We start from the raw sequence: 25913 nt of genomic DNA, 5'->3' as shown, positions 1-25913 counted from the left end.
TACATTTTGCTTTGTCATGTCATCATATTAAAACCTAGATTCCTATGTATATGTCTGGAATAATATAATGAATATTAAAAAATACCAAAAAATTGGGTTTTTATTATAGCTACTTAGGTATTAAGCAGTTCATATCATCTAAAATGAAAATGTTGGTTAATTCATTTTATTAAATATTTATTCCCATGACAGCTATGTCACAAAACCCTGAGGTTTCTTTTCTTTGCTAGTACACTTCTTTGCTAGAGCTATGTTCAGTTTTGGACACAACAGTATAATAGGAAGGATAAACTGGAGCCTGTTCAAAGGAGAGCAACAGAGTTATCTCTAGTGAGAGAACTAAAAAAGATGAACTGGGGAGTGAGATAAAGTTGTAGATGAGAGATGACCATGTTCTTCAAGTATGAAAGGCTTATAGTGTGGAAGAAAAACACTCGTTTTATTTGAACCCAGGAGGTAGAGTAACAATGGAGTGGAGTTATGGAGACATAGAATTAAATTCAAAATAAAAAACCGATTTTCTAACAGAAAACTTTAATGGACTGTCTTGGGGCCTAGACAGATAGTTGGTATTATACTGTGTGAAAATTTCAGGCCACATATGGGTAATTCTACCTAAGTATCTTTAAGGCCCCTTCAACCTGTAATAACATGACTCTAGAATTTATTTTATTTCAACTTTTCATTTTCCTTAACAGATATATTATTATGAGCTTTATTTTTAATGGAAGATGACTGAATGTGAAAACCTAAACCAAGAAGAAATAATTAAGGAACTGGTGAGTCAAAGCCAAGTTTCTTTTCAATTACATTTGCAAGAATAGTAAATGGAACATTTTTACACTCCCTTCTGGAGCTCACCTAGATTTCTTCTACCCCATGACCTTTGGAAGTAGAGAAAAATCATATATATGGTATAACTTTCCTTCTTGTGAGTTAAACATGGCATCAGTGCAACTGACAGTTTATAATTTCTAATAGCAAAATAATTTTTAAATTATTTTGAATAGGTAATAACCCAATTTCTTTTTTTGAAACAGTGTTTATGCAATGGTTTGTCTTATGAGATGGTTGGACAAGAAGGATCAGATACTTCAAAACTGGAGATGTTTTTCTCAGGTTATCCCTGTATAGTTGGATTATCATTATTTCCTAATTTAACAAGTCTCACAATTGTTGCTCAAGATATAAAAGAAATTTCAGGGCTAGAAACTTGTTTACGGCTTAAAGAACTCTGGATTGCTGAATGCTGCATAGAGGTAAGTCTAAACATAACCGTATATGAAGTATTTTATGCTTAATTCTTTGGCTTTGGAAAAATAGTTCCATGAAAGATATGCATGAGTCATGGATCAAAACAGATGAATGGGGAGGGGCATACATGATGAAGTAAAATAAAACCCTTTACCCAGTAAAACAAAACAAACAAAACAAATGGGTAAAATATAGAAATAGCTTTCTACAAAGGAGAAAATAGAAATAAAGAATCAAAATGTAGACATACTCCACATTTTAGTAATCAGATCAGATCAAATAATACCCAGTATCGCTTAGTAGTAAATTGGTTTAAATTGGTTTACTTAGTCACTATTGGTTGTGTAAAAATTGTAACATCTAGGGGCGCCTGGCTGGCTCAGGAGAGCATGCAACTCCTGATCTCGAGGTAGTGAATTCAAGTCCACCTTGGGTGCAGAGATTACTTAAAAATAAAATCTGAAGAAAAAAAAAAAGAAAATTGTAACATCTGTAGTGAAAAGCAGGATTCCAAAATGTATCATGAGTCAAAGAAATGTGCATACCTTTTGACTCAGAAATCCCTAATCCTAAAATTTAATCCTAGAGGAGTAATTCAACAGCAGAAAACAACATAAAGTTATTTGTTGCAGTACTATTTATAAGAGCTAAAAATTTGAAACAAATATTTCACATATACAGGTATTTTTAAGAATGTTATTATAGCTAATATATTTTGTAATTAAAATTATTATTTGAATGATTACAAAAACATTTTAGATGGTCTTAAGTTTAAAAAATCCACAAAATTATATAGGTCTCATGATTATAATATAAAAATAGATATAGAATTGATTAAAATTTTAAAAGAATATGAACATTGAAAATAGTTGTCTTTAGGTGGAGGGATTACATGTTTTTTCTTTTCAAATGTTTCATTCATTTGAGGGTCTTGGGTGGCTCAGCTGGTTAAGCTTCCAACTCTTGATTTTGGCTCAAGTCATGATCTCAGGGTTGTGAGATGGAGCCCTGCATCGGGCTCTTAGCTCAGAGTGGAGTCTGCTTGAGATTCTCTTCCTCTCCCTCTGCCCCTCCCCCCACTCACATGCATATGCTCTCTGTCTCTCTCTCAAATAAATAAATTTTAAAAATCTTTAAAATGTTCAGTTCATTTTGTTGGATACAGATTTTGCAATAAAATGTGATTTTAAAAAGAAAATGTACTTATAATCTACTTTATTAAAAGGATAATGCCAAAACATAAGTTAACACTATTCAGTCTTTTTTTTTTTTACAGAAAATTGGAGGTCTTCAAGAATGTAGAAATTTAGAAAAACTGTATTTATATTATAATAAAATTTCCAAAATAGAAAATTTAGAGAAATTATTCAAATTGGAGGTTCTCTGGCTGAATCACAATACAATTAGAAATATTGAGGTAAGATAATTTCAGTAATTTATATGTAAAGTCAGTTACCCCTGTGGAGTTTTAATCACAATGTCCAAGATCATATTATGGGCATATTTATGACCAGCTTAATTATTGTTAAGAAAAACTAACATGTATACAGCATTTATAATGTGTAGAAAACTTCATATACGGGGGGTGCCTGGGTGGCTCAGTCGTTAAGTGTCTGCCTTCGGCTCAGGTCATGATCTCAGGGTCCTGGGATCGAGCCCCACATTGGGCTCCCTGCTCTGCGGGAAGCCTGCTTCTCCCTCTCCCACTACCCCTGCTTGTGTTCCCTCTCTCGCTGTGTCTCTCTCTGTCGAATAAATAAATAAAATCTTTAAAAAAATAAAAAAAGAAGAAAGAAAACTTCATATACGATGTTTTCTTTACTCCTCCCACCAAGCTTGGGCGGTAGGTTATTTCTTCCTTGAAAGTTAAAAAAATAGAGATTTAGAGAAGTTATATATATATATTGCCAAAGATTATAAACACATTCTGTGTGATGTGTTTTTCTTCCTACTCATCTTCCTCCTTTCCTCTCCCCTCCCCTCCCTGTTCCCTCTTCTTCCAATAATTCTCTCCACGTTCCAGAGAAACAAAGATGACTGCTTGAAGGCACCTACTTACTTCTGTGCTTGTGAAGTATACAGTACCCAGTGCTCAAAACACTTGGAGAACTAACCAGATTGATCAGATCATTTATAAATATATATATTACTGACTTCCTCTAAATGATATATTGTCTAAATTTTCAGGGCTTGCAAACTTTGAAGAATTTAAATGACCTTAACCTTGCTGGAAATCTAATAAGCAGCATTGGTATGTATTATTTCATTTGGAATATGAGATAATGCTACAATAATTTTTTATCAGTATGAAAAGTACATTCTTAGATTTCTTTTTTTAGACTCTTTTGTATGATATTTTGCAAAGCATTTCTAAATCTATGATTATAGGATGTGAAAATACTAACCATTAATCAGTTGTTACTAACTATACAGTGTTACTATTAGCCTTACTTATATGCAAGAAATGATGATCATATACAACTAAGAAATATGACAGGATATGAACAGGAGGGAAAACAAGAAATTTAATTTTTCTTTCATCTTGTTTTTTAAATTAAAGGTCGATGTCTTGATCCCAATGAACAACTGGAAAGATTAAACCTTTCTGGTAACCAAATATGTTCTTTCAAGGTATGTTTAAGTGGAACAGTCTATTTTTATTTACCAACCTGGATCATGAACCATCTTATTGCAGAAAATGTACTAAATAGTTCCCTTTTAAAGAACAATTTAATTATTTTGGACTATCCAGTACTCTAAGAAATTTTAGAGGCAGCTGATTAAGCTGGCCCTAATGATCTGACACTATTAAAACCAAACAAGAAACTATTTACTTGGCTTAGTTTTCCTCTGATCTTTCTGGCTACACCTCTGGTTTTTCATCTTCTCCTAACATCTAAAAAATGGGCTGCTCCAGGTTAGTCCCAGGATCTTTTCTCATTACTATCTGCATTTATTCTCTAAATAATCGCATTGTCTTATGACTTTAAATACCTTTTATACATTTATTATTCCTCACTTTCTACTTTCCCTAACAACTATTTCTATTTCTACTTTCCCTCATAACTCCCCAGAACTATAGATATCTCCTATCCTAACTCAAACTGATTTCCTCCACGCTGAATGTTCACTTCTTCTCCTGCATCCTTCTCTACCTCTCTAAATGGCATCTCCATTTTTCTTTTTTTTTTTAAGATTTTTTATTTATTTATTTGACACACAGAGAGAGATAGCAAGAGAGAGAGCACAAGCAGGGGGAGTGGCAGGGGGGCAGAGGGAGAGGGAGAAGCAGGCTCCCCGCTGAGCAAGGAGCCCGATGCGGGGCTCGATCCCAGGACACTGGATCATGACCTGAGCCGAAGGCAGCCGCTTAACTGACTGAGCCACCCAGGCGCCCTGGCATCTCCATTTTTCTAATAGCTTAAGCCAAAATCCTTAGAGTCATTTTTTTACTCCTTTTATTCCTTCATAACCCATATCCAATCTATCAGCAAGTTCTGTTGGCTCTACCTTCAGATATGTCCAGTCTGACCATTTTTTACCACCTAGATCTCTACTAACCTGATTCAAGACACGATCATCTCTAACCTGCATTTTGGAGGAAAAAAAAAAAAAAAGCCTCCAAACAGGTCTCCCTGTGTTTACCCTTTCACTACTATCAGTCTGTTTTCTACACAGCAATCTGCTCCTTCAAAAACTATGTCAGATCAAATCACTCTTCTGCTCAAAACTCTCCCTTGGCTTCTCATCTCTTTCAGAGAAAAAGCCGATTCCTACAATGGCCCACAACACTCTCTATAATCTAGTCTTCCCCGCACTGTGTCTCTGACCACAGCTTCTACCACTTTCCCCTTTGTTTACTCCATTCCAGCCACTCTGGTCTCCTCACTGGTCCTTGAATATAGCTAGTGCTCTCACCTTAGGGCCTTTGCACTTGCTGGGATATTCTTCCCCCAAATATCTTCATGGCTCATTCTCCTCATTCTTTGAGGATTTTGTTCAGATGTTATGTTCTTAGTGACACCTTTCCTGGCCAATTTAGGTAAAATAGCAATAACTCTACTACCCTCCCTAACCTGAAGCATTCCCATCACTCTTTCCTTGTTTTTTCTTCTTGGCACTTATGCCACATCCCCTGGCACTTATCCACATCCCTTCCTACTAGCTCCACGAATGCAGGAACCTTGCCTGTTTTATTCACTGCTGTATCCATAATGCTTAAAACAGTACTTGACATGTAAAGTCTCAATAAACATTTGAATGAAAGAGAGGAAAACAAAAAGACTTAATGTTGATGGCATATAATGTAGGTGAAAACATATGGCATTTATAATTTTGACAGTGTCAAATTGAAAGTGCATACTCAAACACTTCCTTTAGACAGTAATGAAGAAAGATGAATAAATACACTATAAAAATATTTTGAATTGATCATTATTAAAATACACATCCTCAAGGGGCGCCTGGGTGGCTCAGTCGTTAAGCGTCTGCCTTCGGCTCAGGTCACGATCCCAGGGTCCTGGGATCGAGCCCCACATCGGGCTCCCTGCTCGGCGGGAAGCCTGCTTCTCCCTCTCCCACTCCCTCTACTTGTGTTCCCTCTCTTGCTGTGTCTCTCTCTGTCAAATAAATAAATAAAATCTTAAAAAAAAAATACACATCCTCTTACTCAGAGAAGAATATTAGACACCAAAGAGCTATATAATGAGGCAGAATGTCATAAACACTTTTTTTTTTTTTAAAGATTTTATTTATTTATTTGAGACAGAGAGAATGAGAGACAGAGAGCATGAGAGGGAGGAGGGTCAGAGGGAGAAGCAGACTCCCCGCCGAGCAGGGAGCCCGATGCGGGACTCGATCCCGGGACTCCAGGATCATGACCTGAGCCGAAGGCAGTCGCTTAACCGACTGAGCCACCCAGGCGCCCCTGTCATAAACACTTTAACCAGAAGTTTTAAAAATATAAAAAGTTTAAACAAAATTTTATTGGTCAAATTCAAGAGGAAATATTCGATGTGAATACTGAGGGGCTGACAGAATTTCAACAGGCATTGGAGGAGGATCTACAATGCAGTGGGAGGAACTCTTGATCTTGGGGTCATGAGTTCAAGCCCCACACTGGCATAGAGATTACTGAAAAATATATATATACATGTATATATATAAATACATGCTGTGGGAAGTAGGCATTCTAAGATGGGGAGAACAATATGCATGAAGACATGGTGGTAAGAAATCAAGGGGTATATTTGAGAACATCAGCGGAAGACAGCAGAGGGAACTATGAAAGATAAATTTGGAATGCTGTGGGAGGTAATTTTTAAGCTAACTTATGAGACATGAGTAGGAGGTGCCTAGGGAAAGAGCATTCCAGGCAAAGTGTGAAGGACCTAAGTGGGGGGAAAGAGCATGGCAAATTCAAGAAACTAGAAATCTGTGGCTGGAACAGAGTGAGGGAGAGAATCATAAATCAAAGCTGAAGAAGATAAGTCCACAATGCTGTGAGGATAAGGTCCTACCAAGAAGCCACATAGAGGGGCGCCTGGGTGGCTCAGTTGGTTAAGCGACTGCCTTCGGCTCAGGTCATGATCCTGGAGTCCCGGGATCGAGTCCCGCATCGGGCTCCCGGCTCAGCAGGGAGTCTGCTTCTCCCTCTGACCCTCTCCCCTTTCATGCTGTTTCTCTCTCTCTCAAATAAATAAATAAATAAAATCTTTAAAAAAAAAAAAAAAAAAAAGAAGCCACATAGAAGTTTCTCTTACCCTGGCTAGCATGTGGTGCTTCAGCCTTCTGGTGCAGGAGAGCATAGCTGCATAGAAAGGTCTGTCACTTCCAGCACTGCCACAAGCCAGAGGCAGCTTTGTACTGTGATAACATGAAGCTTAAGCAAAATAATAATGTAAAGCTCTTAGAATAATGACTAGCACACAGTAAGCACTCAGTAGATACACCATTTTATGATTACTATCACTTTAATTACATTAACCTATTCTGTTTCAATCTCCTCATCAAAAAAGTAGGGATAAAAATTAGATTGTGAAAATGTATTATATGGCATAAAATGAAAAAGGTTCTCTATATAATAATGATGGCTGTTTTTCAGAAAAGCACTGAAACGGGCACCTGGGTGGCTCAGTCGTTGAGCGTCTGCCTTCGGCTCAGGTCATGATCCCAGGGTCCTGGGATCGAGTCCCACATCGGGCTCCCTGCTCGGCAAGAAGCCTGCTTCTCCCTCTCCCATTCCCCCTGCTTGTGTTACTGCTCTCGCTATCTCTCTCTCTGTCAAATAAATAAATAAAATCTTTAAAAAAAAAAAAAGAAAAAGAAAAGAAAAGCACTGAAACATGATTCACAGCAACTTTTACTATTCTCACATTAAGAATGTTCCTGAAACACTATTATCTTGAATTTTTATCTCTAACCTTTCTAGCCACCCTAAAAAGATACTATATTAGTGGTGATGGAATGCTTCTGTGCCACTTTCCATCCATAACAGATACCACACCACCAATTTTCAGTGAGATTTTGTCCTTTCATAGACTCCAGTGTCATCTGACTTTAGACTATAGGTGGGGGTTGGAGGGGGTTCCTGAGTAAGACTTCAAAGTTCATACCTACCATAGCCCAGACTGATGGTCAAAGGAAACACAGCTACCCAAAATCAAAAAGAGTGTTTACTCCTCAGAACAGTCTGATGATTTACCTTCCTTGCCCCTGCAGAATTTGACCAAATAATTCTCTGCACAACTCTGTCCAGAAATCTCCATTTCAGAGCAACTCTGTTTAGTCCCACTTCTGCCATGAGCCCAGTACTAGCCTTGGGGCCAGCTAGCAAGAGTTTGGACACACATTGGCCACCTGACCTTGTCTTTTTTTTTAATTTATTTATTTGACAGAGAGAGATACAGCGAGAGAGGGAACACAAGCAGGGGCAGTGGGAGAGGGAGAAGCAGGCTTCCCGCGGAGCAGGGAGCCTGATGCAGGGCTCGATCCCAGAACCCTGGGATCATGACCTGAGTGAAGGCAGACACTTAATGACTGAGCCACCCAGGCGCCCCAGACCCTGTCTTACTTTTGACTCTGGGAGCCTGACTTCACGACTTACTTCCCCATTCCATTTGTACTTTATCTTCAGAACTAATGCCTTCTGGTTTTTGCTTTGGATTTCCCTTAACTCTGATTCTGACTCTACTAACTAGCATTACATCTGTTTAAAGCCAACCCCACCACAGTACCCTCCTCCACCAGGCCTCTGTCATGAATTCTTCTTTAGTTTTCTCAACACTTTAAAAATATAACCATCATTCCTAGCTTAGAGACTGAAGGCCAAAGCCAAGTAGACCTTTAGCTTACAGACTTGTGTATGCATAAGCAATTGGTAATAGAGTTGTGATAAATTGTATAACAAAGGTAAACCCAGTGGCTAAAGAGAGTTCATAGGACCATCTGCCCCACACTTGGGCGATGAAACAAAACTCCCAGAAAAGATGATACTAGATTGAATCTTGACAGATTAAGAGGTAAAACTGGGATGAAGTTCAGTGCACTCAAAGGTAGCAGCATGAATAAAGGTATAATGATAACTTAGGGTCTAGCACATTCTGAAACTTCCACTTGTTCGAGACAGCTAAAACAAGAAATGTTAGGGTTGAAACAAAAGAGACAAGACTGAAGAGTTAAGCAAGGGCCAGATGCCAAATAAAGGAAGGTGTAAACAATGGCTTAAACCTCAGGATAAAAGATATTCAGGAGAAGCACTGGTCTAGAAGTGCATTATTAATCCCCCACCCACCACCACAGGGTGCAAGGAAAATGAGGCCCTCAGGAGAAAGCTAGGTTTCAGTTGCCATTAACTGGTAGAAAGGGCATTTACAGAAGAACAGCAAGGAAACAAAAACCCCTAAAAATCAGGAATTCAACAGTGATTATGTCATATAGAATAGGGGTCCCCTAGCTTTTGATGAGAAAAGCATATCTGGAGGCCGAGGAGAATGGTGAGCAGTGTTCCTAGAGTGGTAAGTGTGGGAAATGGTGACAGAGGAAGCAGGAGACCTACAGATACAATGGGGACAGTTGTTAGCAAAGGGCCTGTGCAGAGGGGGCAGCGTTGTCTTCATAAATAAATGTGCTCAGGTGACTGGCTCCAAGGTCCCAGGTGGAATGCATGGTTTAGTAAATATTCTTTGACGTTTTATATTTAAAATATATAGTTACAGAAGAGTCTCCTGTTTAATTATTGCTAGCTATTCTTCATGTAGTTGACATGTTTTTCACTAGAGAAAAAAAATTTTATCCATCTAAATCACTTTAACATGTTTAAGCACATAGTAAAATGCATTACATTAAATTATGGGTGATCTTAAGTGCTCAAATGCCTCCTTTATAAATGGACAGTTGCAATTAATTAATTGAACATTATTATTGCTGTTGTTTTAGGACCTCACTAACTTAACCAGGCTGCATCACTTAAAGGATTTGTGTCTGAATGATCCTCAGTATAAGACCAATCCAGTTTGTCTGCTGTGTAATTATTCCACACATGTATTGTATCACTTGCCTCGCCTTCAAAGACTTGACACGTTTGATGTGTCAGCAAAACAGATCAAGGAACTGGCAGATGTAAGTGCATCCCTAATCAGATATCTGTGACTTAAGTTTAATTAATGCTTCTTTCTGGCTGTGTCCACATATGGTAGGTAGTATTATCTTGTCAGTTCTTGTCACCAACTCTACTTTTGCCCCAGTGAGCTGGCTATTTCACATAAACATATATAAATAACATTAGTACTAGAATATCAAATTTGATGACAGTACTAGAAGGTGAATTAATAGAAAAACACAATTTATACAAAACTAAAAAATCTGAAAGATTATCATGAGTGTCAAGAATAACTGAACTAGTGCTATATATACAAAAATTAATAAGGCCTAACTAATGTAGAAATGAAATAAGTAACCCTCTCATTTGGAATACTATATATCAAAATTAAAAAATATCCATGGTTGATGGTAGTATGCCAGGATTAGGTAGATTTTAATCTAATTAAAAATGACTTGGGGTTCCCTAGAAGTACAGGTGGATCAACCCACACTCCCAAAATCTTGAAGATCTCTCAAATCTTGAAGAGAGCCATTCCTAGGCTGCCACTGATGGTGAACCTCCCAGTAAAGGGTCTAATTTCACATGCCATCAGAGAATTCTATAATTTCAGAATGGAGTACATAGGAATTCACCATATTTATTAATAGTCTTTCCACATTGTATTTCTTCCTTTCCTTCCACTCCAGTGCGCCACTTTCGTTCATTCAGTTAACCATGTAGTAAATAGGTTTTGAGTATCTAGAGTGGGCCAAGCATGATGATGCCCCCACATGAGCCCTCTCATCCTTTGTGGCTCATCCATCATCTCAATATAAAGCATGCCTTTATCTATTTATCTTGTTCCTCTTCTCTTGCTGAGGACCTGAGGATTTTTCTCAGGTTCCATTCTCTCCTCTCTTTTCCATAACTGAGATTATCCTCTCTCCCACCCCAATCTAAAAAGTGAACTGTCTTGCAATATCAAGCAAAGGGCTAGAGTTCTTGTCTATTAGCAGATGATCAAAGTTTTTGGAGATTCAGGGAAGAATGTCTTCTCTAACAGTGTGAAGTCAAAAATAACAGTAAAACTTCACAGTAACACATTTTTTGAAATGTCCATTATTATCTGCAGAGTTTTACATTAGGCAGTTTCTTCCAAGGTGCGTTGGTTCACGCTTCATGAAATTACTTGGCTTATTAACTTCTCCAACAAATATTTAATACCTATTACATTCCAGCTACAGCTCAGGCCCTAGAGATACAGTGACTGAAACAGACAAAATCCCTGCTTGCTTGGAGTTTACATTCTTACGGGAGAAGACAAATAATAAGCAACTAAGTAGGAAAACAACTAGTATGTCAGGTAGTGATAAATGCTATGGAGAAAAATAAAAACAAGGGTGAAGGAAACAAGATTATTTGTAGGGCCAGAGGGAGGAGTGTTGGGTACTGTATATAGAATTGTTGGGAGAGGATTTCCTCAGGCAACACTTGGGCAGAGACCTGAAGGAAGTAAGTGAGCAAGCTTTTCAGGGATCAGCAAATGCAAAGAACTTGAGGCAGGAGCATGCGTCTCAAATTTCAGGAACAGGAGGTTAGTGTAGGTGGAGCTGAGTAAGTGAGAGGAAGAGAAGAGATGAAAACAGGAATGGCCGAGGGGGGGGAGAGCATATGAGACTGCAGGATGTTATAAAGATTTTGGCTTTTACTTTGAGTGAGGTGGGGCCACTGGAAAATTTCGAAGAGGAAAGACAAAATGACTTATTTTTTAAAGGGATCCTTTTCACTAATGGATTAAGAATAGAGGATTTGAGGGGAAAAGGTAAGTGCAGAGAAACCAGTTAGAGCCCAGCTACTGGAATGAGAGGTGTTGATGGTTTGATACAAGGTGTTAGTGGAAGAGGTGGTAAAAAGTAGTCAGATTCTGTAGTAGTTAGAAGGTGGAACCCATCTGGATTTGCTGTAGACTGACTGGATGTGAGGTGCAGAGGAAAGAAACAGTGATTCCAAGTTATTGGCCTCAGCAACTGAAGGAGGGAAGAAGTTGCTCTTAATGAGTTGAGGAAGAATATGGAAGGAGTGGGTTAAAAGGAAAAATCATGGTTTAATTTTAGGCATGGAAAATTTTTTTAGAAGATTTTTTTATTTTAGAGAGAGCAGGCACGCATGCAAGTGGGGGGAGGGGCAGAGGAAGAGGGAGAGAAGCAGGCTCTCCTCTGAGAGCAGAGCCTGACACAGGGCTTGATCTTACAACCCTGAGATCGTGACCTGAGCCAAAATCAAGAGTACGACACTTAACTGACTGAGCCACCCACCCAGTGCCTCTTAGGCATGTAAATTTTGAGCAATCTTTTGAACATCTGAGAGGATATGTTCAATAAGTAGTTAGGTATATGAGTCTGCTATTTAAGAGAGTTGCCTGGCTTGGAGATACAAATATGAGAGTTGAAGGCAGAAAGATGGTGCATAGAGCCAGGGACTAGATAAATCACCAAGGGAATGGTGTAAATGGGGAAGTGTGTCAGTTGGGTCTTAGAGACTGGGGAGAGAGGAGGAACCCGCAGAAGAGATGGAAGAGGAGAGGTAAGAGAGGCAGGTTCTTTTGACATTCTGGCTAAGGTTGTCATACATTTGGCTTAGTCTTGTATATGTCAGAAGTACTATCAGTAAAAGAATAAAATAAGGAATTGTTACACAGTTCCTTATATCTTCTCTTTCTTCACCCTTTTAAGGCAAAAATTATATATATATATATATATAGCTCAAGTTTTTATTTAGATCAAGATGATTTTTCAAATTCAAAGTATTTTTATTTAAGGATTGCATATGGATTCCAAGATGCTTTTTCTTCATTACCATTCCTAAGAAGACAGGTTGTATCTGGTTGTGGCAATTCTCCAATGTGATAAACTCTTGAGCAGGGTACTGTTGATTCTTCCAATTTTAACCCATGACTCTGGAGTCATTTGTGTAAACTATTAAGTGGCAAGTAAAGTTAGGAGGACCACCATGGAGTCAGCATGGGAAAGAGGGAAGAATATGGGAGTTTAAAACAGAAGACTTGGATTCAAGCTCCAGTTGCATCCATTACAACCAGTCACTTAGACAAGGCCTTTCCCTTCCCAAACTTCAGTTTTCTGAACTATTAAGATAGTGATGATAAAAATAGTACCTGTCCTGAGTGTTATTGTAGGGACACAGTGAGTTAATGGGCATAAAACCCATTTTAATTGTTAAATACTATAAAAATAATCACTATGAAACTATATGACTTCTTCTTTCATTCAAAGAAGCAAATGGAACAAATTTTGTTTGTTAGTACAAACATGCAATTGGATTTCGCATTATAGTTAGACTATTTTCAAAAAAATTTTTTTACTGTAATAAGCAAGTAATTCTACCAAAGTGGAATTGGATGAAAAATGAGTTCGACATTCTCAAAAGTTCAAACACAAAAAAGCAAATTGAATATAGTAAGCCTATAAAGTCGATTTGCCATGTATTTACAATTTACAACATAGTCTTCCCCACTTTTCCAAAGTCTAAGTATATACTCTCAAACAAGGATAAAAAAAACCCTGATTGATAACTCTTATTTATTGTTATGACACTGTAAGTGATTTTTGGAAGAGTTCAGGAATGGGGCGCCTGGGTGGCTCAGTCGTTAATTGTCTGCCTTCGGCTCAGGTCATGATCCCAGGGTCTTGGGATCGAGCCCCATGTCAGGCTCCCTGCTCAGTAGGAAGCCTGCTTCTCCCTCTCCCACTCCCCCTGTTTATGTTCCTTCTCTTGCTTAGTCTCTCTCTGTCAAATAAATAAATAAAATCTTAAAAAAAAAAAAAAGGAAGAGTTCAGGAACAGTAAAATATCATAATTTATGTCCCTAAATGCAGATATAGGTATATTCTTAATAAAATATAAAAGTACAGTAGAAGAAACTGTGCAGGGATACACTAGAAACTGAAATCAGTAGATATCTGTGGAAGGTGGGGTATATGGGAAACAGGTGTGGGAAGTAGACTTTTCATTGTATACTTTTCAATTATTTTGCTGTTTGAAACATGAATATATTACTTATTCAAAAATAATTAGGGGGCCTGCGTGGCTTAGTTGGTTAAGTTCAGCCATCTACCTTTGGCTCCGGTCACGATCTCAGGGTCCTGGGATCGAGCCCCGTGTTGGGCTCCCTGCTCAGCGGGGAGTCTGCTCCCTCTCCCTCTGCCCCTGCCCCCCCACTTATGCTCTCTCTCTCTCTCTCTCTTAAATAAATAAAATCTTTAAAAAATTTAAAAACAAAAGAAAAGCAGTATTTTTTTGTCCCCCACCTAAGGGACTCCAAGTTAAATTTGAATTTCAGATAAGCAACAAATAATGTTTTAATACCATACTTCTTAAACTTAGTTATACTTATCCACTTATACTCAAGCATTATTTACTGTTTACCTGAAGTTCAAATTTAACTTACATTTTATCTAGCAATCCTATCTCTACTCATGTTCTCTCATTTTAGATTTAAGAATTCAATAGAATTTTTTAGCTGCCACTGACTCAAAGTATTCTTTGTTGGATTTTCCATTTTCTCCAAATAGTCAAAAATTAAGAAACACGAATTGCCATTTCCTTTTTTCTTCTAATTCCATTGCACTTCCAAAATAAGCTCTTCTTTATCAGGAATTTTTTATACCTTAATCATTCTAAAAAACATTTTTTTTTCCTGAACCATTCTGTGTTATTAATGCCTTATTTTTTGCAGAGGAATTTAGTGATTTCAATTTCAGAACTTCATAATATGCATGGGCAAGGGAATTCTTTTGGCCTGTTCATCCTGCCATATATTTGTGTCTGTTCCATCTTTTACGCCAAATAATTCTGTTGGGATCTTAATTATCCACTCTCTACCAAATAAATCACATAACAAGAGCCTGCATCTATGAAAATACATGTCCAGAACAGTGTACAAGCCTTCCAAATTATTTGAGGTACAGGTTTCCTAATAAAAAGAAATGCCTTCATTATTTCAAGTAAACAGTTAAATATAAGTCACATTTAATAGTGCATTTGATTTGTTTATTTTTTCCTCAGCTAGTTCTTTTTGACTAATACTGCTTATGAGTATTAGCTGTAGTAGTATAGTATTAGTATAACTGGTGTATTTTTCAATAGTAGATTTAGTCTATTTATCATCATGTATTTATTAAGAACTGAGTGATCCACTGGTATTAAGGTATACTAGGTGATGGGTAGATTGACAATTTAATTATTTGCTCAGTCTAAAACAAGTTTATTTAGAGCATCCTTTTAGAGAATTGGGGGAAGAAAACCATCAAATCCATGATTTCTTAGCCATGCTTTTAAAAACTCAATTGAATAATGTTACATTTGCCTTTAATGCTTTCCAGTGTATTTTTTCCCTAAATTAATCAAATAGGAATAATATAATTACATATTTGCCTTAGTAGTACTGCCTCTTTAGCTAAATGATACGATTTTATAAACAATTCTATCTGGAGGCTCTTAACGTTGTCATCCTCGAATAAATGTGAGTATGCCTCACACTTAAAATATTATCCACAAAGAAAATCTTTGGAATTTTATATTTTGCTTATTAGGTTTAAATACAGCACTCTGTAGCCATTATCATTTCAACTATCATCGTTATTAGTAATCGAGCATTCAAAACTTTCCAGTGGGTTGGTTATATAGAACATATCACACTCCCGTAATGCCACTAATAATTACTTACAATGTTTTTTGCTTCAGTTAATCTTTTGTTGTTTTTTTCCCTCACTTTTAGACAACAACAATGAAAAAAATAATGTATTACAATATGCGTATAAAAACTGTTCAGAGGCATCTTAATGAAGACCTTGAAAAACTGAATGATCGAAAATGCAAATTACAGAAGTTGCCAGAAGAACGAATAAAATTATTTAGCTTTGTGAAAAAAAATGTAAGATTTAATATTATAAAATTTCAGTGGCCATATCTTAAGAAAACTGGCAAAAAGACAGCATTATCTTTTAAATTATATATATATGTATATATATAAAATTTTTTTTATTAATACTTCCAAGTTTGCCCCCAAACTTTTGATTCCATTTGCTTGACTAAGCTTCATTGTGTGCTTAGAAGTCTGCAACCATAAAAAGGTATAGGCTTATTAATTTATAAACATTTTAAAAAGCTGTGTAATCCAATATGAATCCAAAAGTTATAGAGATCTATTAGAGTTATTTCAGCTGCATTTTTTTAGACACCTTCAGGCTGTGCTCAAAATTCATTTTTTTTGCCTAAAGTGCTAAAATATCCCTTTACTAATACTATTAAGGTATTAAGACAGGGTGGGAACTTTAAATCAAGCTATACTTTGGTAGTTATATTATGTGTGTTTTTTTTACTTGGAGTAAATTGTATTTCCTTTACCAAAAGTAGTCTCTGAAAAATTAAGGATTATTAACCTCAAAATAGAACATATTAGAACTTACTGTATTTTTTTAAAGGGAAGAAAATATAATCATTCAACAAATGGTATTAAAAAAATAAACTATTTGGGAGTAGGGGAATTGTATTCTTAGTTTACACTTTACCAAAAATAAATGCCAGTGGGGAAAAAAGAACTAAATGTAAAAATTTTAAAAACCTGAAAAAACTGAAGAATATATAGATGTATATGTTTACCTGATCTCAGCCTACCAAATAAAAGAAATACTAGAAATGACTAAAGAATGGAATGTAGATTCGATTGCAAAAAATAAAAGTAAAATGCTTTGGTACTTAAAAAGCATCATTAATAAAAGTAAACAATAAATGACAGTCTGAAAAATGTCTTCAACAAACATCCTGGACAGATGTGATATCCCTACTATAAACAGTCATAAATAAAACAAAAATCAAATATTGAAATAGAAAAACCAAGCAAAGCACGTAAACTTCTATTTTACAAAAGAAGAAATAAAGAATGACTAATAAACATTTCAAAGAAGAGCTCGACTTAATTATGAATTTCCAAATGTGAATTAAGGTAACAACCATTTTGCCTATAAAATTGTCAAAGTATAACACATGGTAGTGCTCAGGCTGGTAAAGAGGAGTGTGACACTAATGTACCACCGATGGACTGTAATTTGGGTCGTACATATTCACAGCCTGAAAATGCTTGTAGCCTTGGACCCAGTAAATCTACGTGTAGCACTCTGTTCTAAGGATTTGGATAAATATTTACATACATAAGCTATTTATCACTGTACTATTAATAACAACAAAAAATTGGAAACCTACCTGAATGTTTAACCAGAGAGGAAGAATTATTCATTCTTTTTTTTTTTTTTTTTAAGATTTTATTTATTTATTTGAGAGAGAGAGAACACACGAGAGGGGATAGGGTCAGAGGACGAAGCAGACTCCCTGCCGAGCAGAGAGCCCGATGCGGGACTCGATCCAGGGATTCCAGGATCATGACCTGAGCTGAAGGCAGTCGCTTAACCAACTGAGCCACCCAGGCGCCTAAGAATTATTCATTCTTAAGATAGAATAGTATACTACCATTAAAACCCAAGTCTTTTAAATATATTTAATATTTATAAATATGTTAATTATCATTAATTATATTAATAGATAATATAAGTCATAATATATATTTCTAAAATAAACAGGTTTTAATTAATAATATAATAGAAAGTTATCCTCAAAGTAAAACATTAACAAAATTTATTTTTGAATAAAAAATGAACCAGTATATGGAAATCATTTTATATCTATTTTTATGTGGAAATGAATGTATTAAGTAAAACCTGCAAATGTGAAAAATAATACCTCTAGATAAGATAAACTAGTAGACATTTTTATAAATGTGCTTAATTGTTTTTTAACAGCTGGATATAGCCATTATAGAGGGGGAGGACAGATAATTTGTAAATTTCTATATATATACACCTCTCCATGTATAGTACAATTTATCTTGAAATCCTGCAAGCAGGGATTAAGGCAAGGCAAATGAGGCACTCACTGTGGGCCCAAAATCTGAGTGCTAAAAACCTCAGTAACTGCAATAAATCATACGTAGTACAGTATTTTTTCAAAATGCAGATGAATGCTGACAAAGCCCATTATGAACAAGAAAAAAAACAAAATATCAAAATTTTAAATAAAGACATTGCTATGCTGAGCCATATATAGGAGACTGTGGCAAAAGGAAAAATATGCATCCCTATATACATGTTTTGTATATTTGCTATGGTTAATTTTTTTCCCAGAATACCAAAGTACTTGAAAAAATATTGAAAAATTGAAAGGTAGGTGTGATAGAAGTCACATTAATTTGAAGTTTAGATATTTTATTTATACCAAAGCCAGTATTTGTTATAATATTACTTTGGCTTTAATAGAAGCAAACTCATCACTTAATATTTAAAAATCCATTTCTTCGCTTTTCTCATTGTCAATTAAAAAAGCTGCCACATTTGAAGTAGTTAAGACTGTCCCTTGGTCAAGAGAAATTGGCTGACTAAACTTGTACCGAAGTTGTAATCACATGTTTAGCATGTTTTTGTGAAGTTTGGCCTATTTATTATCTAGATTTTTATTTTGTTAATTTAAATTAACTATATATTTAATAATTCCACTAAAAATTTTTGCTCTCTGGCACACTGATTTCAACAGCTGGAACGGGAACTTGCTGAACTCAAGGGATCTGGCAAAGGGCACAATGATAGATCCAGTAACAATAAAGTAACTGAACTTGAAAAATCAAAGAACTGTGAAACTGTCACAGAAGAACCAAATCTTCAACAGAAGATACTGACCAAACTAAATGCCTTGAATGAAAGGGTAACATTCTGGAACAAAAAACTAGATGAGTATGTTTTATGAATTGTCTAGTTGTTCAAACTCGAAACATGAGAGAATAGAACGTTCTAGGCTATCCAGTTGAGCTCAGTTCCCTTCTTCATGAGTAGAAAGAATTATATTATGAAGTAAAACATGGAATGTGTTTCTAGTTCAGTTCCCAGTAGAGCTAGACATCACTGGTTCAAAGCTGACATACGTAGTTTTTTCCAGAGGCAATACTTACTTAGGCACAGTGAACTTCCCCCTACTGGCTTCCTGTCACATCACTGCTCTAGTGAATGCAAACTAAAAAAAGAGCTGCTACTGATGCAGAAAACTCACCACATAGATCTGACTGAGCAAAGCATATACACAGTTGTCTGGAATCATGTAGAAACAAACTCTGGTTGAGTATCAACTAGAAATATAAAGCAAGAAAACTTAGTCCTGTAAATTTTTTATTTACTAGGGCACTAAATGGATAAGTTAGTTTGCCCTGTAAATACTACTACTCCTAATAGTAATAACTAACATTTATTGGATTCTTTGTGCCAAATTCTTTGCTAAGAGCTTTACAAGTATTTTGCATATAATCCTCAAAAAAGCTTTTTCAGGTGTGGTACTATTAATACTGCCATTTTACTAAGAAACTACAGCATAAAAAGATCTGAGAGTCATAAGTGGTGGAGCCAGGTTAGCCTTCTAACCTTCACATATTCTGAAGTTAACATAATTTGAAGTGATTTTAATTGCCAGAAATAGAGTATCTTTTCCTTGGTTTAACTGTTAACACCAGGCTTTCTTTATCCATTGAAAGAAGCCTATATTTTCACATCAGCTATAAAAAAAATTATTTTAATCTTAATGTGCTTTTTAAGTGTTTCTAATGGCTTTATTTTTTTTCTTAAATAGAATTGAAGCAATTTATCGTGTTGAAGTAAAGCAAAAGAAGAGAAGTCATGGATTATTGATCCCATTTTTGTTAATTGAGTTGGAGACTGTGGGAAATATCCACTTTGAAGAAGGCACTCGATCTGATGACTGGTAAATCTATCTGAAATTTAGTTACAGCTTTAAAAATAATTTTAGGTGCTTAAGATAGATCATCAACCAAAATATCAACTTATAAAATCTTCAGATGTCTAATTTTCAAAACACTTCTCATATAGAATATTCATCCACTGTAAATTGGCCATTACCTATTTTGCCATCAATACATTTTCTGTTGCCAGAATACAATTTTCGAAAGTTTATGGCCAAGTATTAATTTTATATATGTTTATACTGTTCATTCCTGGACTGGACATAGGCCTGAATTCTGAATACTGTATGAGAAGCTAGAATAGAGAAGGAATGCAGAAGCAGGATTGGCCACAGCAGGTTGCAAACACTGGAGGAGGCTCCCTAGCAAATTTCCTGGGGGTCCATAGTCAAAGTCAAACCAGTTATCTATAGCTAGCTAGGGTCAGGGTGCACATGGACTCTGTGAGTTAAAATAAGGCATACACTTAAAAGCCAGGAATTTGGGTGGAAAGCCCATTTAGATAAAAATGGAGAGAGCCACCAGAAACAGAAGAAGCAGGAAACGGACATACACACTTCAAAATCGAAGCCTACTGGTACAAACCAGAAAGTGGTTGTGTTGCTTCAACTCGAGGGTACAACCAAAGAAATTATTTTAAAGAACGGAAAGAAGGAAGGGAGGCGGGAGGGAAGGAAGGAAGAGGAGAAGGGAGGAAGGAAGGAGAAAGAAGGAAAGAAACGAAGGTAGGAAGAAGGGAAAGAAGAAGTTTGCAGCAGAAAAATATCACTAATTTTAACTTTCACATTTCTGCAGTCATTTTCTCAAAATTGGGGAGCCCACAAACAAGCCAAAGATTGCCAAAGAATCCTAGAATATGCTGCAAATTTGGGTGTGTGGAAACCAGGAAACACATAAAGCTATAGAATGGACTTGATATATTATCCCAGAGGATTTTGCTCGCAGCCAATGTTGAAACAAACATTGACTTTTATGGAGTAAAATGGAAAAATTGCAGTAACTTTTTATAAAGAAAAATACATGATTGTTATGGATTACTTTAAAACAAGCCCCCTGATTTATATTATATGTAGCTCTTAACCTCTGTGAGTAAAATCTTCTAAAGGGCCTTGAGGGTATGTTGGTGGAAAAGTCTGAGAAGTTCTGCCCAAGTAAGAAAGAGACCTTTTAAAATACTTTTTTTTGTATCAATGCATCCATTTGCCAAGCAGTTACCACTGTTTGCTTAACCACAATACCTGATTTTTATGTACAAAGATATAAAAGGTATTCATCCCAGTTCCCATATAAACAAGGCCTTGATTTTTCAAGTGCAAAAACTGAATGGTGTCTGTCTGCTGGGTGTATGAATAATTTTTTAGTCTTTTGTTTATATTCACTCAACCTAAATAGATTTGTTTATTATTATTTGTTTCTTTTTAATTTATTGCAGAGGAGGCTCTTTACAAAACAAGTAGATTATAGAGAAAAAAAACATAAAAATAAAATTACTTAAAAGACATTTAGGTAACTTTGTCAGCCTGATAGTAAATTAGCTTTGATGGATTTTTTAAAAAGATTTTTTATTTATTTATATGAGAGAGAGAGAGCATGAGCAGGGGGAAGGGAAAAGGAGGGGCAAAGGGAGAGGGAGAGAGAGAGAAGGAGGCTGAGTGAGGAGCCTACATAGGGCTCGATCCCAGGACCCCGTCAGGCTTGATCCTAGGACTGCGAGATCATGACCTGAGTCTAAGTCAGATGCTTAATCAACTGAGCCACCCAGGCACCCCAGCTTTGATGGATAATCAAATCTGATAAATTTGATCAAATCAAATTTTATAATTATTAGCAATTGTTTACTTGGTTTTAATAAGAATAACCTTGATCCATTTTAAGAAGAAAATCAAATATATATTGGCAGAATTTGAAAGACTGTTTTTTACTTTTAGTGTACCACAAGCTTGGCTACCTTAGCTGTGATTTTTTTATGGATGTTAAGAAATAACTACTGGGGTGCCTGGCTGGCTCTGTTGGAAGAGCATGCAACTCTTGATCTAGGGGTTATGAGTTCAAGCCCCACATGGGGTGTAGAGATTACTTAAAAAAAAAAAAAAGGAAAAAACTACTAACGTGCTTTAAATTGCTCTATGTGCTACATGTCTAGTTATTTTATTTAAACACTGGCTTCTCTTTTATTAATACTTTTAAAGCCAGTGATTTAGGATTTAAATAAAAAGTACTGGAGTACGATACATGACATGTATCATATGATCTCACTGATATGAGGAATTCTTAATCTCAGGAAACAAACTGAGGGTTGCTGGAGTGGTGGGGGGTGGGAGGGATGGGGTGGCTGGGTGATAGACATTGGGGAGGGTATGTGCTATGGTGAGCGCCGTGAATTGTGTAAGACTGTTGAATCACAGACCTGTACCTCTGAAACAACTAATACATTATATGTTAAAAAAGAAGAAGAAGAAGACAGCAGGAGGGGAAGAATGAAGGGGGGGAAATCAGAGGGGGAGACGAACCATGAGAGACTATGGACTCTGAGAAACAAACTGAGGGTTCTAGAGGGGAGGGGGGTGGGGAGATGGGTTAGCCTGGTGATGGGTATTAAAGAGGGCACGTATTGAATGGAGCACTGGGTGTTATACGCAAACAATGAATCATGGAACACTACATCAAAAACTAATGATGTAATGTATGGTGATTAACATAACATAATAAAATTTTTAAAAACTACTGGAGTAGAGCTAGAACCCAAATACAAAGATTTTCTGTCAAAACAGCCTTTATTTATTTCTTTAGCAAAAGAGCATTGCAGATTTCTAATTATGTATCATTTGATATTTCTTAGCTTCATTTATTTTATGAAATAAAAGGACTATCTTTTTCAGTTTAAAGACGACCTTGTTTTATAGAGACTTCCTTGTTGAGTAGATTTTTGCCACTGTAGCATTATCATTACAGATTCATATTATCTACCTATGTATTACCAGTTGAGCTAGCCATTGACAGCAGACAACATTGGTCAAGTCAGGACTCACTCCAAAGCATAAAACATAGTCCTTGTGCTTGAGAAGCTTTGAACCTGGTTATAGATTCAGGGCATTTACAGTTTAAAGAAATAAGTTCAAAACATCACAAAATAATATATAAGTGACTATAAGTTCCTTGGGGACAGATAAAATGTTTCATGTACCTCATAAGTCATAAAAACTAGCATGGGGCTGGCTGGATTCGTAACTCCATAAATACAGTTTGATGTTTCTGAATCACTTAATAGATACTCACTTTAACAGTTTCACTTTTGTGTATATAATGACTTTCAGTAATCTAACCCTTATATATAAAGATTTCATGCTTCTTGTACTATTTCAGGGAGTTACAGCAGCACAAACTTTTTGTTTTATACTGATAAGACATTGATATAAGTCAGCAAATAAGTTGACAGTATTTATTAAACCCTTGTTTAGGATTTTGAAGTGCATTTTAATAGGTTTTATTGAGCTCCAGCCATTTAAAAAATGTGCATTCTACATTTGCTAAATGAGTGCATCATTTGGATATTATTGAATGATCCTAGGCATCTCTCTTTGTAACTCAATCTCAGTCAGTGATGTATATCACCACTGGGGATGCTCACATGCCAGTACCACTGAATGAGTGATGGTACGCAATGAAATGATGGGCTCTCACTCTTCTAGCCTCTACTGTACTTGATGCTGCTAACCATTCCTTCTTTGTAACTTCACCTCTCTTGTTTGTTTTTTTTTAAGATTTTACTTATTTGAGAGAGAGAGAGAGAGAGAACACAAGCAGGGTGGGGGGAGGGGGAGGGACAGAGGGAGAAGCAGACTCCCCCCTGAGCAGGGAGCCTGATGTGAGACTCCATCCTGAGATCATGACCTGAGCTGAAGGCAGACGCTTAACCGACTGAGCCACCCAGGTGCCCCTCACCTCTCTTGTTTTTTGTACCTAGACAGTTTCTATTTCCTTTTTATATTCTCTTGCCAGTCTCTTGTATTCCTGAACTTTTAAAAACTACTTACAGTTAGAGTCTTTCTCCTTTACTCTATTCCTGTTAGATGTTTCTATCTGGATGTCCAACTGGTAAGGCAAACTCAACACATTCAAAAGAGAACTCATCTGTGAAGTAATAAAATATACAGTAAGGTTAGAGTCAGAAAACCTAGGTCAAACTCTATCTACATAATCTTGAATCAGTCATTTAACCCATTTGAATCTCATCTATAAAAATGAAAAAAATGAAAATCTACCACAAAAGATTACTGCTAGGATTAGACAAAATAGTGTAAAAATACTTAGTTCTTAATCTTTATGTTTTTGTTTTCCTCTTCCTGCCTACAAACCACCCCTTCTACTGGCTTCTCCATTCCTGTTTGTGGCACTACCATCCTACCAGTCATGCAGACTCAATAAACATTGAAGCCATTCTTGACTCCATTCTCTCCCTCAGTCTCCACATCCAATCAGGGCAAGACCCTCCATGATGTCTCTTGCATTCATTCTCTCCTCTCCATTGTAACCCAAATCACCTGCACACAGGACCTCAGAACCTTCCTCTTAGACTATGCTACAACATCTAGCACAGTGTCTGGATGTAGTAGGCACTTGGTATTTGCTAATCAATCCGTAAAGATAACTAACCATATACTGAGATGGAAAACACTCTGGAGGAGCAGGCTTAGAGGCAGGTGTTGAATTAAGTTTGGGAAGCCTATTCCATGTGCAAGTGAATATACCAAGTAGGCAGTTGGATGTTCAAGTCAGGGTATATCCATCTAAATTGGGTAGAGATAAAGTCTGGGAATAAAATGTTGGAGTTTATTGGTATATATATAAAATGTATTTTTTCTATATATTGCCAAGGAACCAGATGAAATCACCTAGGGATAGTGTTCATGGAAACAAGAGGAGAGTCAAAGACTGATTCCTGGTGCAATCCAACATTTAGAAACGTGTCAGAGGAAAAAGAACCAGCAAAGAAAACCATGAGAAAGCCTGTAAGAAGAAAGCCAGAAACATATAGTTTCATTGAAGCCAAAAAAGAAAGTGTTTCAGTAATGGAGGATTACTCAACCAATGTATCTTTTAGTCAGAACACATATATAATAATTAATAAAACAACTCTTAATTTTATGTTTCAAAGCTTAGCATCTTTCTTATTGATTGAATAAGTATACCTAGTTTGAAAACAGACATGGAACACTACATCAAAAACTAATGATGTAATGTATGGTGATTAACATAACATAATAAAATAAAAATTTAAAAAAATGAAAACAGAGCTATAATATGACAATGTATCTTTAGCAAAAACATAAAATATGGGCTATAACTTTTTATCATATGTAACTTTGTGTTCTTCAACATTTTAAGGACAATCTGTTATTTTCTTTGTATATATTCTGTCTTCCCATATAGGTTTAACTCCTGCTATGAATTAATTCTCTCACGTTTTTGTACATGGGACTTCAGAACATATGGAATTACAGGAGTGAAAGTAAAACGTGTCATCAAAGTCAACAACCGCATTCTGAGACTAAAATTTGAAGAGAAATTCCAAAAGTTTTTTGACAATGAAGATAATCACGATTCAGAGTAAGAAGTTAAATTCCATAAGGAACATTTTTATAGAAGTCTGATTTTATTTTGTAAAAGAGTCTTTCTTTTTTAAAAGTTTACAATACTAAAAATATTACCTTGTTAGTAAATATTTCCTTTTCATGCATCTCCCTTGATTATACCCACACTGGGGCTCTTTTTGAGACTGAGGGGGATTGGAAGCTTAATAATGACGCTGGAACATGCATTGTAAATGGGAAATATCCTGCAGGATATACGGTTGTCTTATCTATGGCTAAGCTTTTTTGGAATCAATTCTCAAAATTTTTTTTGTCTCAATTATTCTTAAGGAGCTATCGAAAGATGCTGGAATGTCTTTTTTATGTTTTTGATCCTGAAGTTACAGTGAAGAAAAAGCATCTGCTACAAATACTTGAAAAAGGATTCAAAGACAGTGAAACAAGCAAGGTAGTAGCATAAAATGCTCAGAATGCTGCTTTCTTCCTAATGAATAAAGCTCTGCCATTGGTTAGGCAGAGTTCAATTCTTAATCCTTTTTTTTTTTAAGATTTTATTTATTTATTTGACAGAGAGAGAGCACAAGCAGGCAGAGAGGCAGGCAGAGGCAGGGGGAGAAGC

General features: G+C 36.1%; 1 protein-coding gene across 1 annotated transcript in view; it reads left to right on the top strand.

The window, feature by feature from the left end:
• The first annotated feature begins 731 nt into the window (after positions 1-731).
• The window catches only part of LRRC9 (leucine rich repeat containing 9), a 111067-nt gene continuing 85885 nt past the window's right edge, over positions 732-25913 (top strand). The window contains exons 1-11 of the mRNA XM_044918226.1: positions 732-779; positions 1041-1259; positions 2531-2671; positions 3442-3505; positions 3815-3885; positions 9691-9873; positions 15630-15785; positions 18494-18690; positions 19574-19705; positions 25134-25310; positions 25625-25742. Of these exons, the coding sequence (XP_044774161.1) occupies positions 732-779; positions 1041-1259; positions 2531-2671; positions 3442-3505; positions 3815-3885; positions 9691-9873; positions 15630-15785; positions 18494-18690; positions 19574-19705; positions 25134-25310; positions 25625-25742 (1506 nt within the window). The remainder of the gene's footprint in view (positions 780-1040; positions 1260-2530; positions 2672-3441; positions 3506-3814; positions 3886-9690; positions 9874-15629; positions 15786-18493; positions 18691-19573; positions 19706-25133; positions 25311-25624; positions 25743-25913) is intronic.

Source organism: Neomonachus schauinslandi, chromosome 9 (genome assembly GCF_002201575.2).
Source record: "Neomonachus schauinslandi chromosome 9, ASM220157v2, whole genome shotgun sequence".
In the NCBI taxonomy this organism is placed as follows: Eukaryota; Metazoa; Chordata; class Mammalia; order Carnivora; family Phocidae; genus Neomonachus; species Neomonachus schauinslandi.
This window is presented reverse-complemented; position numbering and strand designations above follow the sequence as displayed.